Source organism: Cannabis sativa, chromosome 1 (assembly GCF_029168945.1).
Source record: "Cannabis sativa cultivar Pink pepper isolate KNU-18-1 chromosome 1, ASM2916894v1, whole genome shotgun sequence".
NCBI lineage: Eukaryota > Viridiplantae > Streptophyta > Magnoliopsida > Rosales > Cannabaceae > Cannabis > Cannabis sativa.
Window position 1 is genome coordinate 48,416,345 of NC_083601.1, and position 16,883 is coordinate 48,433,227.

A 16,883-nucleotide genomic window follows, 5' to 3' on the forward strand; every position below is an offset into this window, starting at 1 on the left:
TTTTTATTTTATGAACAATTTAAAGAATAAATTTACCCTAAAATTAATCCAAAGTTAATTCAAACTAGAGAAAATAGTTAATTTTTTTTTAAATTAATAATGCATTGTATTTTAAATATATTCAAATATTTTTTAAAATAAAATATTGTTTAATAAATTTGTCAATATTATATAAATTTTAAAAAAATATAATAGAGTCTAAATATTTTAATATTTAGAGTCAGAGTAAAGTTGTAGAAAAGGGTAACATGATATGATGGTGATTTCAAGTTAGTAAACATTTTAGAATTCTGTTAAAACACTGGAGTTAGATATATAGAATAATAGATAGAGGGAATTGGTGCTTCTTCTATGTCCATGTTGAGATAAGCATGTAAAATTGGTATAAGTTGGTCATGAATTTTAGAAACAAAAGAGATAAGTAGCTCTTTTACATACTCACTCATTAGTCATTAGTGATTTTCAATAATGAGGAAACCAAAGAATAATGAGAGTTGAGAATGAGATTGAGGTCCACCGTGAACCTCACCTCATCTGATTGATTCTTGACTCGTTAAGCTTACGGGATGATGATTCACCACAATCAACAGGAAATCACATCAACGGCCAAGATTGCAAAGAAGGGGGTAGGTATGGTATGAGTGGGCCCCACAATACCAACCCCCAGCCCAACTGTTTGGATTTGGATGATGAGGGAGGGTAAGGTAAGCTGGTAAGGTAAGAGAGTGACTTTTTTCCTGTTTTAATTAATTAATTAATTAATCTTTTTCCATTAATTTTCTTCTACCAACGCCACCAACAACCGAGGGAGATTAATTATTAATACGAGCGAAGTAATAATAATCTTTATAAGGCAAAGGGAAAGGCAAACATCTTCATTTACCAAAGATAAGCTATAAATAAATAAAGCCATTCTCTTCCCTCCCAACAATCTCCTCTCTTCATATTCTTTCTTTCTTTCTTCTGGAACTGCAACTATAGAACCAGAAGGAAGGAAGGAAGGAAGAAGATGAAGGTCATAGACAAGATCCGGTGTGAGGCTAACAATGACAACGTCGTCTTCTCCTTCGAGTTCTTCCCACCCAAGACGGAGGAAGGAGTCGAGAACCTCTTCGAGAGGATGGAGAGGATGGTAGCTCACAACCCAGCCTTCTGCGACATCACTTGGGGCGCTGGAGGCTCCACCGCCGATCTCACTCTCGACATCGCTAACCGAATGCAGAACACAGTCTGCGTCGAGAGCATGATGCATCTCACTTGCACCAACATGCCACTGGACAAGATCGACCACGCTCTCTCCACTATCAAGTCCAACGGCCTCCAGAACGTCCTCGCTCTCCGCGGCGACCCTCCTCACGGCCAGGACAAGTTTGTCCAAATCCAAGGTGGCTTCGCATGTGCTCTTGATCTCGTATGCCCTCTCCTCATCTCCCTTATCTCTATTCTCTTCTCAATTGTTTCATTTTCCCAGATCCATTATATTTATGTAAATATACATATCTTTCTTCCTCCTTCAGGTCAAGCATATCCGGGCTAAGTACGGTGACTACTTCGGCATCACCGTCGCCGGCTATCCAGAGGCTCATCCGGACGCAATCGGCCCCGACGGCCTCGCCTCACCCGAAGCATACCAGGTCGATCTTGCTTATTTGAAGAGTAAGGTCGATGCTGGAGCTGATTTAATAGTCACTCAACTATTCTACGACACTGACATTTTCCTCAAGTTCGTCAATGACTGTCGCCAAATTGGGATTAATTGTCCCATTGTTCCCGGAATTATGCCTATCAATAACTACAAAGGCTTCATACGCATGACCGGATTTTGCAAAACAAGGGTATGATATTGATACCTGCTATTAGCCTATTAGAATTGAATTCTTCTTTTAAGTGTTAAATTAAGGAAATGCCATTGTTTCATGATAGATTCCATCTGAGGTCACCGCTGCCCTGGAGCCTATTAAGGACAATGATGAAGCTGTGAGAGCGTATGGAATTCACCTTGGAACTGAAATGTGCAAGAAGATTTTAGGCAGTGGCATAAAAACATTGCACCTTTACACTCTTAACATGGAGAAATCAGCATTGGCCATACTAACGGTTAATTAATTTTCTCATTTCTTATAACCATCAATATCATAGAATCCAGATTGTTTATTAATACTCTTAGAATCCTAACCTGGCAGAATCTTGGGTTGATTGAAGAACGTAAAATATCCAGACCCCTTCCTTGGAGACGTCCTGCTAATGTTTTCCGAGTCAAAGAAGATGTCCGTCCCATATTCTGGTATGCAATTCTATCAAACTTTCCATTTTGGCCATAAGAGGTCAGTCGTCAGATATTGAAACGTGTTTTTCTTTGTCTCCAATAATTTCAGGGCAAACCGCCCGAAGAGCTACATATCAAGGACTACTGGCTGGGACCAGTACCCACAAGGACGATGGGGAGATTCTCGCAATCCTGCATATGGGGCTTTAACTGATTATCAGGTAACTCTTTCTTATCTTAGTACTACAAATATTAATTGCTTGTTTCATTCAGATTTCAGATAGATATATTGATTTTCTCTTTAGAATTGTTTTCTGTAAGCAGTATCACAACAAGTATGTTCCTAACTTCAATCTTAACATAAAACGTAAAGTATTATAAATAAATGATAAATATAATATAATATAAACATACATATTTTCACTTGACTATAGTATGATTACATTTTTGAAGTTATTTTTATTTATAACTAATTCAAGTTGGGACTAATTTTCTTTTAGTATTCTTATAAAGATTTTACTGATATTTGATTTGTATATATAGTTTAATTTATCTTGTAATTTTTTACGGCTTCAACATTGGATCTAGATCCTCGACCTTATTTTAAGAATACATTTAAATTTCAAATGTATTCATTTTGATATTACATATATATTCACATACAATATATTGTACCTCGATTATTATGTTTTTGAACTCTCACGCTACATTAAATTCTAATTTATCGGGTTATACTGCCCACTATCAGGGTAGGGAAAATGAATATCCTGGTAAAATTCCCATCTCTAGGCAAGACTCTCAAAGGCTATAATACCTACTTGTCCTTTGTTTTTTGAATCATGGTTCATATTTCTGTCTTGTATAAGTATCTGTTACCCATATATACTCACGGTAGAGCATTTCCCTTCTTTTATGTGTGTAAATATATCCTTTCCCCAACAGTTTATGCGACCACGTTCACGTGACAAAAAACTTGTGGAAGAATGGAGCATTCCTTTGAAGAGCGTTGAAGATATTCATGAGGTACGTTTTACCATAGCAGAATGAATTGTTGCTATTCTTATTTGCTGTGTTTATTTGTTTAATAAATGTTGTGTTGTTTTAATTATCAGCAATTTAAGAAATTATGCCTTGGAAAGTTGAAAAGCAGTCCTTGGTCTGAATTAGATGGACTTCAGCCTGAGACAAAGATCATAAATGAACAACTAGTGAAAATAAACGGAAAAGGTTTCCTGACTGTGAATAGCCAACCAGCAGTAAATGGGGAAAGATCTGATTCCCCAGTAGTTGGTAAGCAATTAATATTATCTTCATAATTCAAATGAATGGTTTGATCTCATACTTTCTGAGATGTTGTTTCTGTAGTACTACTAGTATTAATTCTAGTGATCTAATTAATACTTACTCCCATGGCAATTGGCATGGCTAACATGAGTTTGTTTGATATTAAGGATGGGGTGGGCCAGGAGGATATGTTTATCAAAAGGCGTATTTAGAGTTCTTTTGCACTAAGGATTTGTTGGACGCCCTTGTTGAAAAATGCAGCAGGGGTTTCTCATCTTTCACCTACATGGCTGTGAACAAACAAGGGCATTGGTTGGCAAATGTTGATCAAACTTTTGTCAATGCCGTAACATGGGGAGTGTTCCCAGGAAAGGAGATCATCCAGCCAACTGTTGTGGATCCTGCTAGCTTTACGGTATGGAAAGATGAGGCATTTGAAATCTGGTCAAGAGGATGGGCTCGCTTGTACCCTGAGGTTGACCCTTCTAGGAAAGTACTTGAAGAGGTTGGTTTTTTTCTTTTCTTTTCTTTCCTGTTATGTGATATTATTGTTCTGTTCTTTGATTTATTAAGCTTGTGTGTATCTCACTTTTTCAGGTGGAGAACAGCTATTTCTTGGTCAGCTTGGTCGATAATGATTACATCCATGGTGATCTTTTTGCAGTTTTTAATGAGTTCTGAGTTGTGTTGTCCTTTCTATTAGCTATTATTGAAAATGAAAATTATGCTTTGCTCTTTAGTTGGTTTGTAATTGTTATTGTCCTTTGTGAATTGTGTAATAATAAGATGAGTTTTGGAACCTCCTCCCCTGCTGCGATCCAGAAATATGGAGCAGTAACAGTAACTGCAGACCCAAAGCCGATTTCTGTAATTGTTGTCTACCTTATTCATTGTCGTTACAAGTTTTATTTATTTATAGGGTGATTCCATACAAAGTCTATAAGTTGCACTGTATCTTAAGTCACTCTCCATTGTTATTCTATTCGTTATTTCGTGACAGTAGCTCTCAAAATGCCAAAGAGAATGAATTGGACAAGATAAAGTGCATCATAATTTTACCAGTGTTTAATGTATTCTATCAAATACTTTATGTTGAACGATAAAAAAAAAAAAGAATAAATAAATTTATTATTATTTCATTATTGGTTTTTAAAATAATAATAATAAAAAATAAATAAATATCAGTCAAATAGAGAGAAAATAGGATCTCAACTCCCCACTCCCCTATTTTTACTCATCCTTTACGTTACAGGATAAAAAAAAATAATTTTATTGGAAAAAATAGGGTCTATAAATAGGAGAATTGAGAACAGAAAAAGAGAGAAAAAAATATAGAAAAAGAGAGAAAAAGAATATAAACTATACTTTCATAAATGAAATTGGATGCTCTCATCCATGGAATGCCCTCATTCCATAAATGAAATTGGATGCTGTCATCCAATGCCCTCATTCCACAAAAAATTGGATGCTCTCATCCATGGAATACTCTTATTCCACTAAATTTAAATTTATGGAATGCCCTCATTCCATTAAATTTATGGATGCCCTCATCTATGGAATGCCCTCATTCCACAAAAAAAATGAATGCCCTCATTCACAGATTTATTATCAAAATTATTTTTTTTTTAAAAAAATAATATAATAAATACACTGATTACATTCATACCTCACTGCTGCCACAAGTTGCTGAAAAAAAAGGGTTGGCGATTAACCCCGTTGATTCAAAATCGCCGAAGCAAAAAAATTGATATATCTGCTATGAAAAAAATATTAATTCATGATGTGCAAAGTGGTCCAAAGAGATAAATTATCTTTCCGAAAAGGTCAAAACGCATATATATATATATATGTATGTGTAGATGCCTACCAAATTTAATTTATGAGAATACAAATAGATATATATATATATATTCAAATATATATATTGGACTGTTTGTATATATACCAACGTGTCAAATTGAGGGTTAAAATATTGTATGATATGTATATCTATGCACACTACCCACCTCGTGTAAATGCCTTTAATTAAAGGATATGTGAGATGCATACCGTGAGATATAGTGACCAATGAACTTTGGCTATTCTGACTAATATGATAAATATATGTGCTTCGATATGTAGTTTTGTGGAAAATTGACGATTAGTAAGGAGTTGTATTTATAAACGTGAGCATCGTAGTATGCTATATAAAAAAAAAACAAACAGATATATTATATAAATTATATAATTCAATTAGTGATTGAATTATAAAGATAAATATCCTAGATACTATCTGAATAATTTAAATTAAATTTTAGATAGTATGTAATAAAAGATAAATTATTATTCCTCAAATTTTGGAATAGATAATTAAATATTAATCAAATAATCTTTTTATTTCTAAAAAATAATAAAAAGATTGCAAAACTGAATTTCATCACAAAAAAAAAGTGGTAAAATTCTAAAGTTTATAAAAAATAATAAAAAGATCCCCAAACTCAAATTTATCACCAAAAAGTGGTAAATTTCTAAATCCATACAAAATGGCACAAAATTCCAAATGAGCTCACTAAAATTAATCTTGGAATATTAAAGAGGTCATTCACCTCACCAAAATTTAAAGAGGTCTTAACCTCACAAAAATCTCAAAAATGGTAATTTTACCTAAAAATTAAAAAGTGCACTAAAATTCAAAGCCATAACAAATTAAATGGCATTCCAAAAAAAAAGAGGTCATTCACCTCATAAAAAATTAAAGTTATAAACTACGTTCGATTTGATTCCTTTCAAAAGGATACGTAGGCAACCTAATTGCTAAGATTAGGTACAATCACAAATCCTCAAAATCTCAAATGAGGTCATTCACCTCATCAAATCCCAAATGAGGTCATCTACCTCAAAAGTCTCAAATGAGGTTATTTACCTCAAAATATCAAAGTTATCGAAGATACAAAATCTTTTAACGCTATCGGAACTACGTTTGACTTGATTCTCATAAAAGGATACGTAGGCAACTTAGTTGCTAAGACTAAGTGCAGTCGCCGATACCGCAAAAAATGGTATCAAAATACAAATCCTAAAATTCCCTTAAAGGTCATACACCTAGGAATTTTTTCTAAATTTTCAAATAGCAAAGAATTTTTGAAAGTGGTCATATACCGGAATTCTTTATTCAAATTCTAAAATACTGCATTCTGAACTACAAGTGGCTTGATCCTTCACAAAGAAGGTATGTAGGCAGCTCGGTGAATTAAATGGACTGAGTTCAGCTGCAATTCCAAATTTACTCCAAATTTCCCAAATTTATTTTAATTATTTAATGTCATTGTAATTGGAATTAAAGGGTATTTCCTTTAAATAAAAGGATTGTAATTAAGAGATTATTTTTATAATCTTGGATGGATCGAACTTAAATTAATAAACTCTTATGCTATAATTTTAGTATAGGTGAAATTGTGTTTTGCATTTATTTTTAATATTCTAAATGTGAAATTTTTGCTTTAACACTTTATATCCGGGGTTAAGAGTGTTGACTTGGAAATATTTTGACATAAATTAAATGGGTTACCCAAATTTATTTTTACTTCGTATTGTTTTCAAGTTGGAGCTGCAGTGTTGTGTCATGCCTCAAGTGAAGAAGCTCAAATGTCAAAGAAGAAACATTCTATTCAACATTTGTTCTCAAATCACAGTTTTTTCTAATACTAAAAATAACAGTCATTTTTACTTCTTAAAAATTTCAAATGAAAATATTGGGTTTATTGTCATTACCTTTTATTAGACGGTCTCAGGAAAACACATTGGAAGTTTGATTAGAAAGTACAAACATTTGCACATTCGGGTCACAGCCACAGCTAGCATTTTCTTCTTGTAAACTGCAAAGACGTGTCTGTATTTCCTGTTGCGATGTAGGCTCGAATGAGAGTGAGAACATCAGCTTCAAAACCCTTTAGTTGTAGTTCTTCTAACGGCCTGCAAGTGCAATCCCATCCCAAGACTTGAGAATTAGTGAGTTTGGACAAATTCCTCTGCATTGCATTTCTGTGTAGACTGTAGAGTGATAAAGCTTCTTCCACCCTTTGACATTTTCCAAGTGCATTAATCAAAAGTTTATAACAAAACTATATCAAGACAAAGGCCACTCTGCTTTAGTTGCAAGTGCATTAATAATCAAATACAAAAATTACTACTATCACACACAGAGGCAGTTGGGAACAATTGTAGCTTTAATAATACTGCAACTGCCAACCCTCACTTATGGTGGAGGAACCATCGTTACAAACACCAACAAAGTATACAAAATTCAAACAAAACACAGAAAAAAACATGAATAGTAGAGGAAACTTCCTCATTCTCTTTACAGATGTAAGAAAGAAAGTCCCTCAAAGTCTTCTGTTTTATAAATTCAAGTAGTCAGAAAGAATTTGATCCTCTCCCATAAAGCTTTCTGTTGTAGACCCTTTGTCTTAAGAAAATTCTGCAGTTCCTTTCAAGCCGAACCACCAAAAAAGTGGCCAAAGTGGAAGCTATCTACATCTTTGACAATCTTCTACTCCCTATTAATTTACCCTGAATCATTTGCCTTACAGCACCACTGAATACATAATTCCATAAATAAATGAGTAATAGTGTCTAACCATCCTTGAGATAACACTTGGTAAGGTCTTCTATGTTCCCATCCAAAAACCTATAACTTTGGAAGGTACACAACTTTTCCACAATAACTTGGCTCACTTTTCTTCATTTTGCATCTAATTTGAAATCAGTGTATGAAAAGGCTGACTTGCAAGAGAATATCTTACTTGGATTCACCTTCCAAACCCAAAAAATAATGCACACTGAATACAGAATTGAGAAAATTATTAACACATAACCGAGTAGAAAGCACAAAATTAAAGTGAACATGCTTATTACTCAAGTAAAAAGTCTAAATCAATACCTTTAGGAAGTGAGTGCAGCCTCTTTTTTGTTGGGCAGGAAGTGTGTGCAGCCTCAGCAACCCAAACAGATTACCATCGACAGGAGCTTCACCCATTATTCGTCTACTTAAGTGAGCTTTAATTCTAAGATAAGATGCCAAATGAGTACTTCGCCTACTTTCTCCTTAGACCTCAGATTTTCTTTATTGAATCCATGAATGCTCCTGAAATAACATTTCTTAGTTTACTGAGAAATAAATTCTTAGTGTCTGTGGAAGAAGACATAACAGGTGACGTTGTGGCAATAAGGACAAAGTTTTCCCCATTTCTGACATCAATTTCATACAACTCACTGAAAACTTGCTGAAATTCATGCTTTGTTGTCTCATAAAAGGCATTACTCTGAGGAATGACATTCAAAGCCAAGATTCCATTTTTGGAGAGAATGGATTTAGCAGCCATAAGCACATGCTTCTCCCCAAATTCCAAGGGTGGAGCATAGACACCACTCCTGGCGTCACTTGAATCTAAATCAACCATGATAACATCAAACTCAGCATCAATAGAACTAGCATTACATTCTCCGGAAGGGTGAGAAATTTTCTCAAGGAACTCCATTGCATCACCAACAAATATTTTGAGGAGTGGACAATATTGCAGTCCAAAAAACTTTCTAGCAACACTTAGAACCTGTTCATCCTCCTCCACGCCCAACACCTCAAAACCCAGTTGGGTTTTGAGAAATGATAGCAAAGCCCCACCACCAACTCCTAGACATAAAGCTTTTGGCCTAAACCCACTAAAAATCCGGTCTTGAATATGTTTACCAATTAGAGAAAGGCTTGCCACCATGGGAGATAAATAGGGTTGCAGTAAAACATTATTATCAGGAGAGAATTCAACTTCACCAATTTCTATAGAATTGAAGTCAATGCCTTCCTTGGGAAAGATACGTACCTCAGATTGAATCAAATTGGGCATTCTCTTAAACCTCAACCGCCTCCGGAACTCCCTATTTCCTGCTCCATTTTCAACCTCAATTTCTACATCTTCAACTAACATCTCACCAACAATTGACCCCACAAACCTCTCCAATACCATGCCGCAAATAACACCATCTTCGTAACTCAAAATGGGTATATGGGGATTTCCATGTTTGAAGCAAGACTTAGGCGATAAAGCAAGTAAAAGAGGTTTGAAGCTGACCTCCATCGACATGCTCATGCTGTTGTTGTTGTTGTTATTTTTGCTATAAATGGTTGAGGAAGGATGATCCTTTTCGGGGGAGTTTCCGAGTAGGATGAGGCGGGAGATTCCGGGTGAGCTGTGAAGAAGGTGGAGGTGACCCGATTCGGTGCTGAAAATCCAATCGGATTCGCGGTGTTGGGGAACAAACATAGCTGCAACTAGAGGTGGGTCGAGTGTGAGAGTCGGTGAGTCGAGAACAGCAATTCGAAGAAGTGGGGAGGAATGATTTGGGTTTGGGTTGGGAGTGGGAAAGGATAGAGAGATAAATCGAGATGGAACTATGGCTTCGAATGTGGTTTTGTCGACCGCCATTGTTGGTTTGGACTATGACTCCAACAACTCGATTTGAGCTGATCAACACAAAATAAAATTAAGGAGTGAGTAGGTAAATTGGGTTAGAAAGGCTTAAATTTAACATATACATTATATTTAATTTATATATAATGAGGAGTGAATAGGTGCATTGAGTTGGCAAAGCCTTAAATTTAACATATGTTTTTTATGTATATATAATTGAGACCCCTTAAATTCAATATATGTATTTTATGGGTATATACAGTGGCAGCTAAACCTATTGAACTTTACGGTTTGTAACACTTAACCACAAAAATTGAATTTTTGGCAACTAAACTACTTAAACCCTGGTTCCGTTTTGCTCTGCACACCTCCGTCTAAAAATCACAGTTAAGTGTCACATTGGACTTTCCACGTGTACACACTTGTACACGTAACAAATTTCTAGTGGTCCACGTAATATTAATTTTAAAAAATAATTATAAATATTTAAAAAATTAAAAAATCACATTTTTTTTTCTTTTTTTACTTTTTTAAATTTAAAAAAATTAAAAAAAATTATTTTTTTTTTACTTTTTTTTTTCTTTTTCTTCTTCTTCTTCTTCTAGCCCTCTTTCTCTTTCTCTTTCTCTTGCGGGAGGAGAGGCCGAGGGCAAGGATCTTGGCTTGGGGACCGAGGTGTCGGAGCTGGTAGCTCCAGCCCAACCACATATAGCCCATGAACTACTCAAATTCCCAGATGAAAATCTCATGAAAGTTCAGGTGCAACAATTCTTGGGCATCATCAATTACTTACGAGACTTTGTTCCCCGACTGTCTGTACTGACAAGGCCACTCAGTAATATGCTCAAAAAGAATAGTCCAGAATGGTCACATGACCAAACTGTGGCAATCAAAAAACTAAAGGAAATCATGAAAAATTTACCACCTCTACAGATTCCTTCTGACGGAAAACGTGTTCTTCAAACAGACGCCAGTGACCAACATTGGAGTGTTGTCCTTCTAGAGCAAGATGAACAAGGAAAAAGACGAATATGTGGATACAAGAGTGGACACTTCAAAGATTCTCAGCTCCATTATCATTCAACACTCAAAAAACTGATTGCAATCAAGATGGGAATCACAAAATTTGAGTTCCACCTCATCGGCCATCATTTTTTAGTGGAAACCGATTTCGCTGCATCAAAAGGAATGATAAACCCGAAAAAGAACAAGACAACCAATACTCAACTTTTGAGATTGGCAACATGGTTTGATCATTAATCTTTTGAAATAAAACACCTTCCCGAAAAAGAAAATATCTTGGCCGACCTACTATCTAGACCTACGTCTATAAATATGGTCTCCTCACACCTACTCAAAACCATCCCTTTAATCAGCCACAACTCTTCCCATACCATTCCATACATATATATAATCGCATCATCATCATCGTCGCCAAAGAATTGTTCATTTCCCTGCTCATTTCCCCGAGATGCAAAGCTCATCATTTCTAAATCCAAAAAGTCAGCAAAGGAAAAGGCCTCTCACAGGGCTATTTATACTCACGAATAAATTCTCTCCAAACTTGGACCCTATTTTCAATATGATTTTCTGATTCACCCAAAGTATCCTTTTTCCCATCTAGTCCCCTTCCGGATTGCACTTTTCACTCCAAAGTCCATAGCCCATCTTTTTTGGTACCTAACATGCCTCTGTACAATGGCTATCGAAGTCCAAATTATGGCTCTTCACACTGCTATACAGTCGTTCCTCGAACAAGAAAAAATTAAACCAGCCTACGAAATCCAAATGGACATTTTGTCTTGGTACACTCCTCTAGAGGAGTGGCAAAAAATACTCTGAGATGAATGGGAAAAGGTTCGCAACAATCGACACGTCTTTGTTTATCCATCAGGACCACATGTAGCCAACATGATGGATTGCTATACCGTCTTCTTTATCAATCTTAATGCAAAATTAGACGAGAACAAGAAAATAGTTTGCAATCCCACTTTTGAACTATACGGATCCCAGGAAGCATCTTTCAGAGAGCAAGATGCAGAGTACAGAGATCTCCAAAAGATTATCTTTGAGAAAAATCAGACTATCCCACCAGAAATTTGGCCAAGAATAGAAGATGATGCCCCATGGGAAATGTTCCCCTCAGATTATTCATAGCAAGGGCACTAGAAAAGTTCCAAATTTCCGAGAACAGTCACAATCAGGTCCAAGCCCCTAAAGAAAAAAAAAAAAAACTCATCACTATGCAAAGAAACAGACACTGTGGGGGTCCTACTCCGTAAGACAAGCATTTTTGAAGATTCACAAGATCCATACATGGACCAAGAAATCAACCAGGATCCCTATCTCTTTCAGTACAATGGATTGGAATGAGAGATTGTCTATTCTGATTATGATGCATGTCCACCAGCTGGAAGTGATGAAGAGGATGAACCATCAGGTTGGCACCCACTTCAAGAAGACCCCAATTATGACTCAGACTACAATGCTGATCACGAGCCACTTATCGACCGCTAATAAGAAGTACAAAAAGATCCCATATCTCTTATTTGTGTAAGATAGCAATAAGTGAAAAAATTCCTAATAGTCATGATGTTTGTAGGAATTTTTTCTTATCGTTTGGCGTTTTCTATGTTTGTAAGTTTGTCCATTTGTTGTCAGACTGTCCTTTTCTCCGTTTGTCATTTTGTTGGTTTGTCCTCTTGTTGTCAGAGTGTCCTTTTGTGTGTTTGTTTGCTTGTAGGAAATTTCTAGGAAGTTTCCTATTTTGTATCCTACCTCATGTAAATGGCTATATATAGAGCCATCCTTTTCATTGTAAGGACATTAGAAAGCTTTCTACTAAATAAATTTCTAGTGTTCTTCTCTCAAAATGTTATTCTAAATTTTCTTTAAGAGATTTCTGAAGTAGTAATAGTGTGCATTATGGATCGTACTGAATAGATATTACTGTTATGAGTTAGGTTAAAAAAAACAACAGCAAAAAGACACATAGGTAATGAGAAAGCAAGAAACAAACTAAAATTTTACAAGTGTCAACAAACTAAAATTTATAATAGGGGGTTTTCATAACTAATATTGTCGTATTAAAATTTAAATTTATTTATATGTACACTTATTACGAAGTCTATTCATACTAAAGATAATTCTAAAAGATGCATACTATTCTCTTTATATTGTATTAAAATGTAACACCATCAAATAAATATTTATCACACTTATGCCCCAGTATTCTGCTATAGTATATGTGATAATAATAAAGTCATAAGAAAGTATTTAATTATTGCTAAAAATAATGTATTTCCAACATGGAGTGCAATTTAGTTATAATCTTTCATGACTATTTAAAAAGTTGGGATATGACCTTACAAGTTACAAAAAGAAAAAAAAGTTAGTGTATGACAAGGAAAGCGTGCTCAACAAAAATTTGCTCGCCCAAGCTCAAAAAAGAAGGTTGATTCATCCAGAGCTACTACGATTGGACCACCTTCTGGTTGCCTGAATTCATTTTCTAAAACTAGATTTGATGTGGTGGTTCAGAGATTTTAAGGGCAAGGTGGTTAGCTTAGCTATTTCAGAACATGGTAATCTGAATTCAATTTTTTATTAAATTTGAGAAAAGAAAAAATAATAACCCCAACCACATTTCTAGTTTCTATAAGTGGCATTATTACAATCTTGAACACTTTGTGCCGCAAGGGAAAATGGAAGTAGCATGTATCTATAACTCAACTTTTCAAGATGCTAAAAGCAGAAAAACACCATCCCAAATCAAAAGATGAGATTTTAACGGGAGGCCAACTTCAAAACATCGAACTGTTCATTTTTCTTATTTTGATATTCTTTTTTAAAATCTTTGAGGGCTCAGGGAAACAGAATTGGTTCAGGCTGCACAGCTTTCTGCACAAGCTCGGATTGTTCTTTCACATGAACTGAATAGAAACCAGTAGCAGTAGAAGCTGATGGAGCACGACCAACATATTTTATGTCCTCGACAGTGCCTCTGTTCAGTGCTTTCATGGCTGTGTAGAGCCGAGGTGCAATGTAATAGTATGCCCCCATGTTCATTGGCTCTTCCTGGCACCACACGACCTCAGCATCTGAAAACAATATTCATTCAAATGAAATGTTAGCTTCAAAATGTCAAATTTGTATCAGTACTACTTTGAAAAAAAACATACTTGATAATTTATTAAAGAAGCTGCTAGTTTTCAATAAACATACTTGGATATCGCTTCAGTTCTCGCTGCACAAGGTCATATGGGAACGGGCAAAGCTGCTCCACCCTACATATTGCAACATCAGATGCACTCTTCTTTTTCCTCTCCTCATCAAGCTCGTAATAAACCTGCAAAATTGGACGTCTTGTCAACAAAAAATTATCTTTTTCACTCTACATGTGATCCATAATTTCAATACTGATTATGCTTCATGACTCAGTTTGTTGCAACTTTGTGGAACAAAGAGGCAGAAAAAAGAGGACAAAAAAAACAGCTTTCTTTAGCTGTGCAGCATGATACCTTTCCAGAGCAAAGTACTAATCGTCTAATACCCTCCTCAAGGTCAGAGTGGTCATTCTGGTCCTTAATAAGACGCTTAAACCGGGTTCCCTGTTTGTCGAAACCTGGATGTCCTTGGACATCATCAAATTCAGATAAATTTGATTTGCAATCCTTGTGCCTGAGCAGGTTTTTAGGAGCCATCACAATAAGAGGCTTCCTAAATTCTCTGTGTATCTGGGGGAGACGACAATGTTAGAATGCAGAAAAACTTCTAGTTAAAAAGAAAGTCACAACACAATCAATTAGCTCCACCTACCTGACGCCTCAAAACATGGAAGTAATTAGCCGGAGTAGTACAATTGACAACCTGCCAATTGCATTCCTGAATTTGCTTCCGAACAGTTGAATCCATCTCCGGAATAACATAAGGATTGTCATCACTCATCTGCCATCAAAATTTTGAGCATATATTAATTGAATTGTGATCTAGTATTTGATAAATCAGAAGGGAGCATCTTTAAATAAATAAATAAAGTGGCTTTCAAATATAATCTACACAGAAAATGAGGGGGGTCTCAAAATGACATCTATCATGTGTCCTAGGACGACATGGTAAGTCAATACTAAAACCCTCTTCTATTATAAGAAAGAAAACAACTAATACATTATATCCATAATATAACTAGATCTGGAAGAGCTACATCAAGTAGTAAGCTTTCTTCCAATTCTACAAATTTCATGAAAGATCCAAAAAATTCTAATGAACTAAAAGATCACAAAAGGATATAAGTAGATGCATCTGAACAAACTAGAAAGGTATATCTGGTGTTTTGCCAATAAACCATTAAATTCAGGTTTTTGCACTAAAAATCTAAATTTAAAATCCCTCTTTAGCATAAAAACTATCCTTCTGACCTTGTAAAACAAGCAGAGCAACCATGGCAAGAAACTAAGGAAAATTTCTTTCTAACCTCGTAAAAGTACACAACAACCATCCATGACAAAAACACACACACACACAACAACAAGACAGGAGGTATTATTAATTTTTTAGAAAGGAGGATAAAGGGATCGATAATGTTTTTCAAGGCTTCATGTTTACAGTTTTTTTGCTTATGTAGATCAATTACCAAATTGGTTCTACCACTCAAAAAATGTTGCTACTCCCATCGATCTTCAAAGTTTAGCTTCCAATCGTTTTGGGCTTCCACGGATTCGTAAACACCATTTCAGAGGCAGAAGACGGTAACCAGACACGCCAAAATTATCAGACAAAGGTAATTCTATTCAGATTGGTTGGATAAACCATCATTATTTCACTCACAGATTTCACCTCTAAATCCTCTCCTCTCCGTTAGCAATTAGAAGAGGTATACCTAAAATCTATTATCATATATATTTATCTATACATGTGTGTGAAATCTGGTTCAATTCATAATGTAAAATCTGTTATGGATATATATAATATTGAATTGGGTAAGAGGAGAGAAATCTAGATTTTAAGAATACACTAAGGGCAGTTGTCGAAGAGGGGATTCTTGGGTAAGGTGGCCAGGGATCAGGGTGGTGAGGTCAAGGAGCTGTGGGATACTGTTGCTGGTGGCGATTCCAAGGATAAATTTCATTGTTCATTGTTCTGTCTTTTATTTTTTTTTTCAGGTTTCTGATTTAGTAGTTGCTATTTGGTTTTTGCTGCGTTAGAATTATGTAAAATCTCTTGTTCTGGCTACTTAAAATTGAATACGGCAATCTAAATGTTCCTTTCTTTGTTACAATTTAAGTGTGTACTTTGTTTTGCACATGGTCAAATCGGAAAATGTGATTAGTTGGTATACCAATGCAAAATTCAAAGGCAATGATTTCGTCTTTTTCTGCATTTTATAGTACATATATGTGTGTTTCTTCTGTATATATATCTATGTTGTTATATTCCAGTTTCCTCAGTGAATGGGATTCAATCTCCAGGTTTGTTCCTTTTTGTTTTTTTGTATATATATTGTATGAATTTTACTGTCAGTAGTATATATTGTGTTTCTGTTAAATGGCCAAGGTTTAAAGAGGAGCTTCCATCATTCTCCACCACACCACCGTTATCACGACACTGCTTTGCCATTGTTTTGTGGTTGACGTGTTTGGCCGGAATAATTGTTTCAACGATCAGTGCTTAGATCATGCCTGGCTGGATTCCATGGGCAGAGCCGTTGAAGAATTCATCCGTCAAGAGTATATATATAATCGGAAGTCCGTCAGGAGAGCTGAGAAACTTCGTCATCGGCTGTCAACAATGACTGGTGTGAAGGCTGTTAATGAGCCCAAATTATGTTATTTTAAAATTATTTCCATAATTATAGTATAATCTGTTTCAGCATTTAGACTATTTGTAGTAAT

At 35.4% G+C, this 16,883-nt stretch overlaps 3 protein-coding genes across 8 annotated transcripts in view; 1 reads left to right on the forward strand and 2 right to left on the reverse strand.

Moving 5' to 3' along the window:
* Positions 1-454: 454 nt before the first annotated feature.
* Positions 455-4,485, forward strand: LOC115708085 (methylenetetrahydrofolate reductase (NADH) 2). 2 transcript variants are annotated; one of them, XM_030636270.2, is made up of 9 exons: positions 455-1,411; positions 1,518-1,835; positions 1,924-2,097; positions 2,184-2,284; positions 2,376-2,487; positions 3,209-3,289; positions 3,379-3,556; positions 3,718-4,055; positions 4,148-4,485. In XM_030636270.2, the coding sequence occupies exons 1-9, from the start codon at positions 1,010-1,012 to the stop codon at positions 4,229-4,231; spliced, it is 1,788 nt and encodes a 595-aa protein (XP_030492130.1). In that variant the 5' UTR covers positions 455-1,009; the 3' UTR covers positions 4,232-4,485. The 2 variants fall into 2 exon arrangements, with proteins under 2 accessions (XP_030492130.1, XP_060974825.1); XM_061118842.1 differs by having other exon boundaries at positions 621-1,411; positions 3,718-4,485.
* Positions 4,486-7,655: 3,170 nt separating this feature from the next.
* Positions 7,656-10,111, reverse strand: LOC115708086 (uncharacterized). Of its 2 annotated transcripts, XM_030636272.2 has the most exons (3): positions 8,469-10,111; positions 8,167-8,367; positions 7,656-8,085 (listed from the first exon to the last, which is right to left on the reverse strand). In XM_030636272.2, exon 1 carries the CDS (start codon positions 10,006-10,008, stop codon positions 8,641-8,643), a length of 1,368 nt encoding a protein of 455 aa, XP_030492132.2. In that variant the 5' UTR covers positions 10,009-10,111; the 3' UTR covers positions 7,656-8,085; positions 8,167-8,367; positions 8,469-8,640. The 2 variants fall into 2 exon arrangements, with proteins under 2 accessions (XP_030492132.2, XP_030492131.2); XM_030636271.2 differs by having other exon boundaries at positions 7,656-8,367.
* Positions 10,112-13,578: 3,467 nt separating this feature from the next.
* LOC115708090 (uncharacterized) overlaps positions 13,579-16,883 on the reverse strand; it is a 32,729-nt gene continuing 29,424 nt past the window's right edge. For all 4 annotated transcript variants that reach the window (XM_030636276.2, XM_061118850.1, XM_061118856.1 and 1 more), the window contains 4 exons: positions 14,812-14,940; positions 14,514-14,729; positions 14,218-14,341; positions 13,579-14,093 (listed from right to left, as the gene is read on the reverse strand). In XM_030636276.2, coding sequence (XP_030492136.2) covers positions 13,858-14,093; positions 14,218-14,341; positions 14,514-14,729; positions 14,812-14,940 — 705 coding nt within the window. In that variant the 3' untranslated portion in view covers positions 13,579-13,857. The remainder of the gene's footprint in view (positions 14,094-14,217; positions 14,342-14,513; positions 14,730-14,811; positions 14,941-16,883) is intronic.

Excerpts from the sequence above, each read along its gene's own strand:
- LOC115708086 (XM_030636272.2), bottom strand. The coding sequence starts at position 10,008 with ATGGCGGTCGACAAAACCACATTCGAAGCCATAGTTCCATCTCGATTT.
- LOC115708085 (XM_061118842.1), top strand. The coding sequence starts at position 1,010 with ATGAAGGTCATAGACAAGATCCGGTGTGAGGCTAACAATGACAACGTC. Across the intron at positions 1,836-1,923 it reads CCGGATTTTGCAAAACAAGG|ATTCCATCTGAGGTCACCGC; the intron begins GTATGATATTGA and ends GTTTCATGATAG. Across the intron at positions 2,285-2,375 it reads GATGTCCGTCCCATATTCTG|GGCAAACCGCCCGAAGAGCT; the intron begins GTATGCAATTCT and ends CAATAATTTCAG.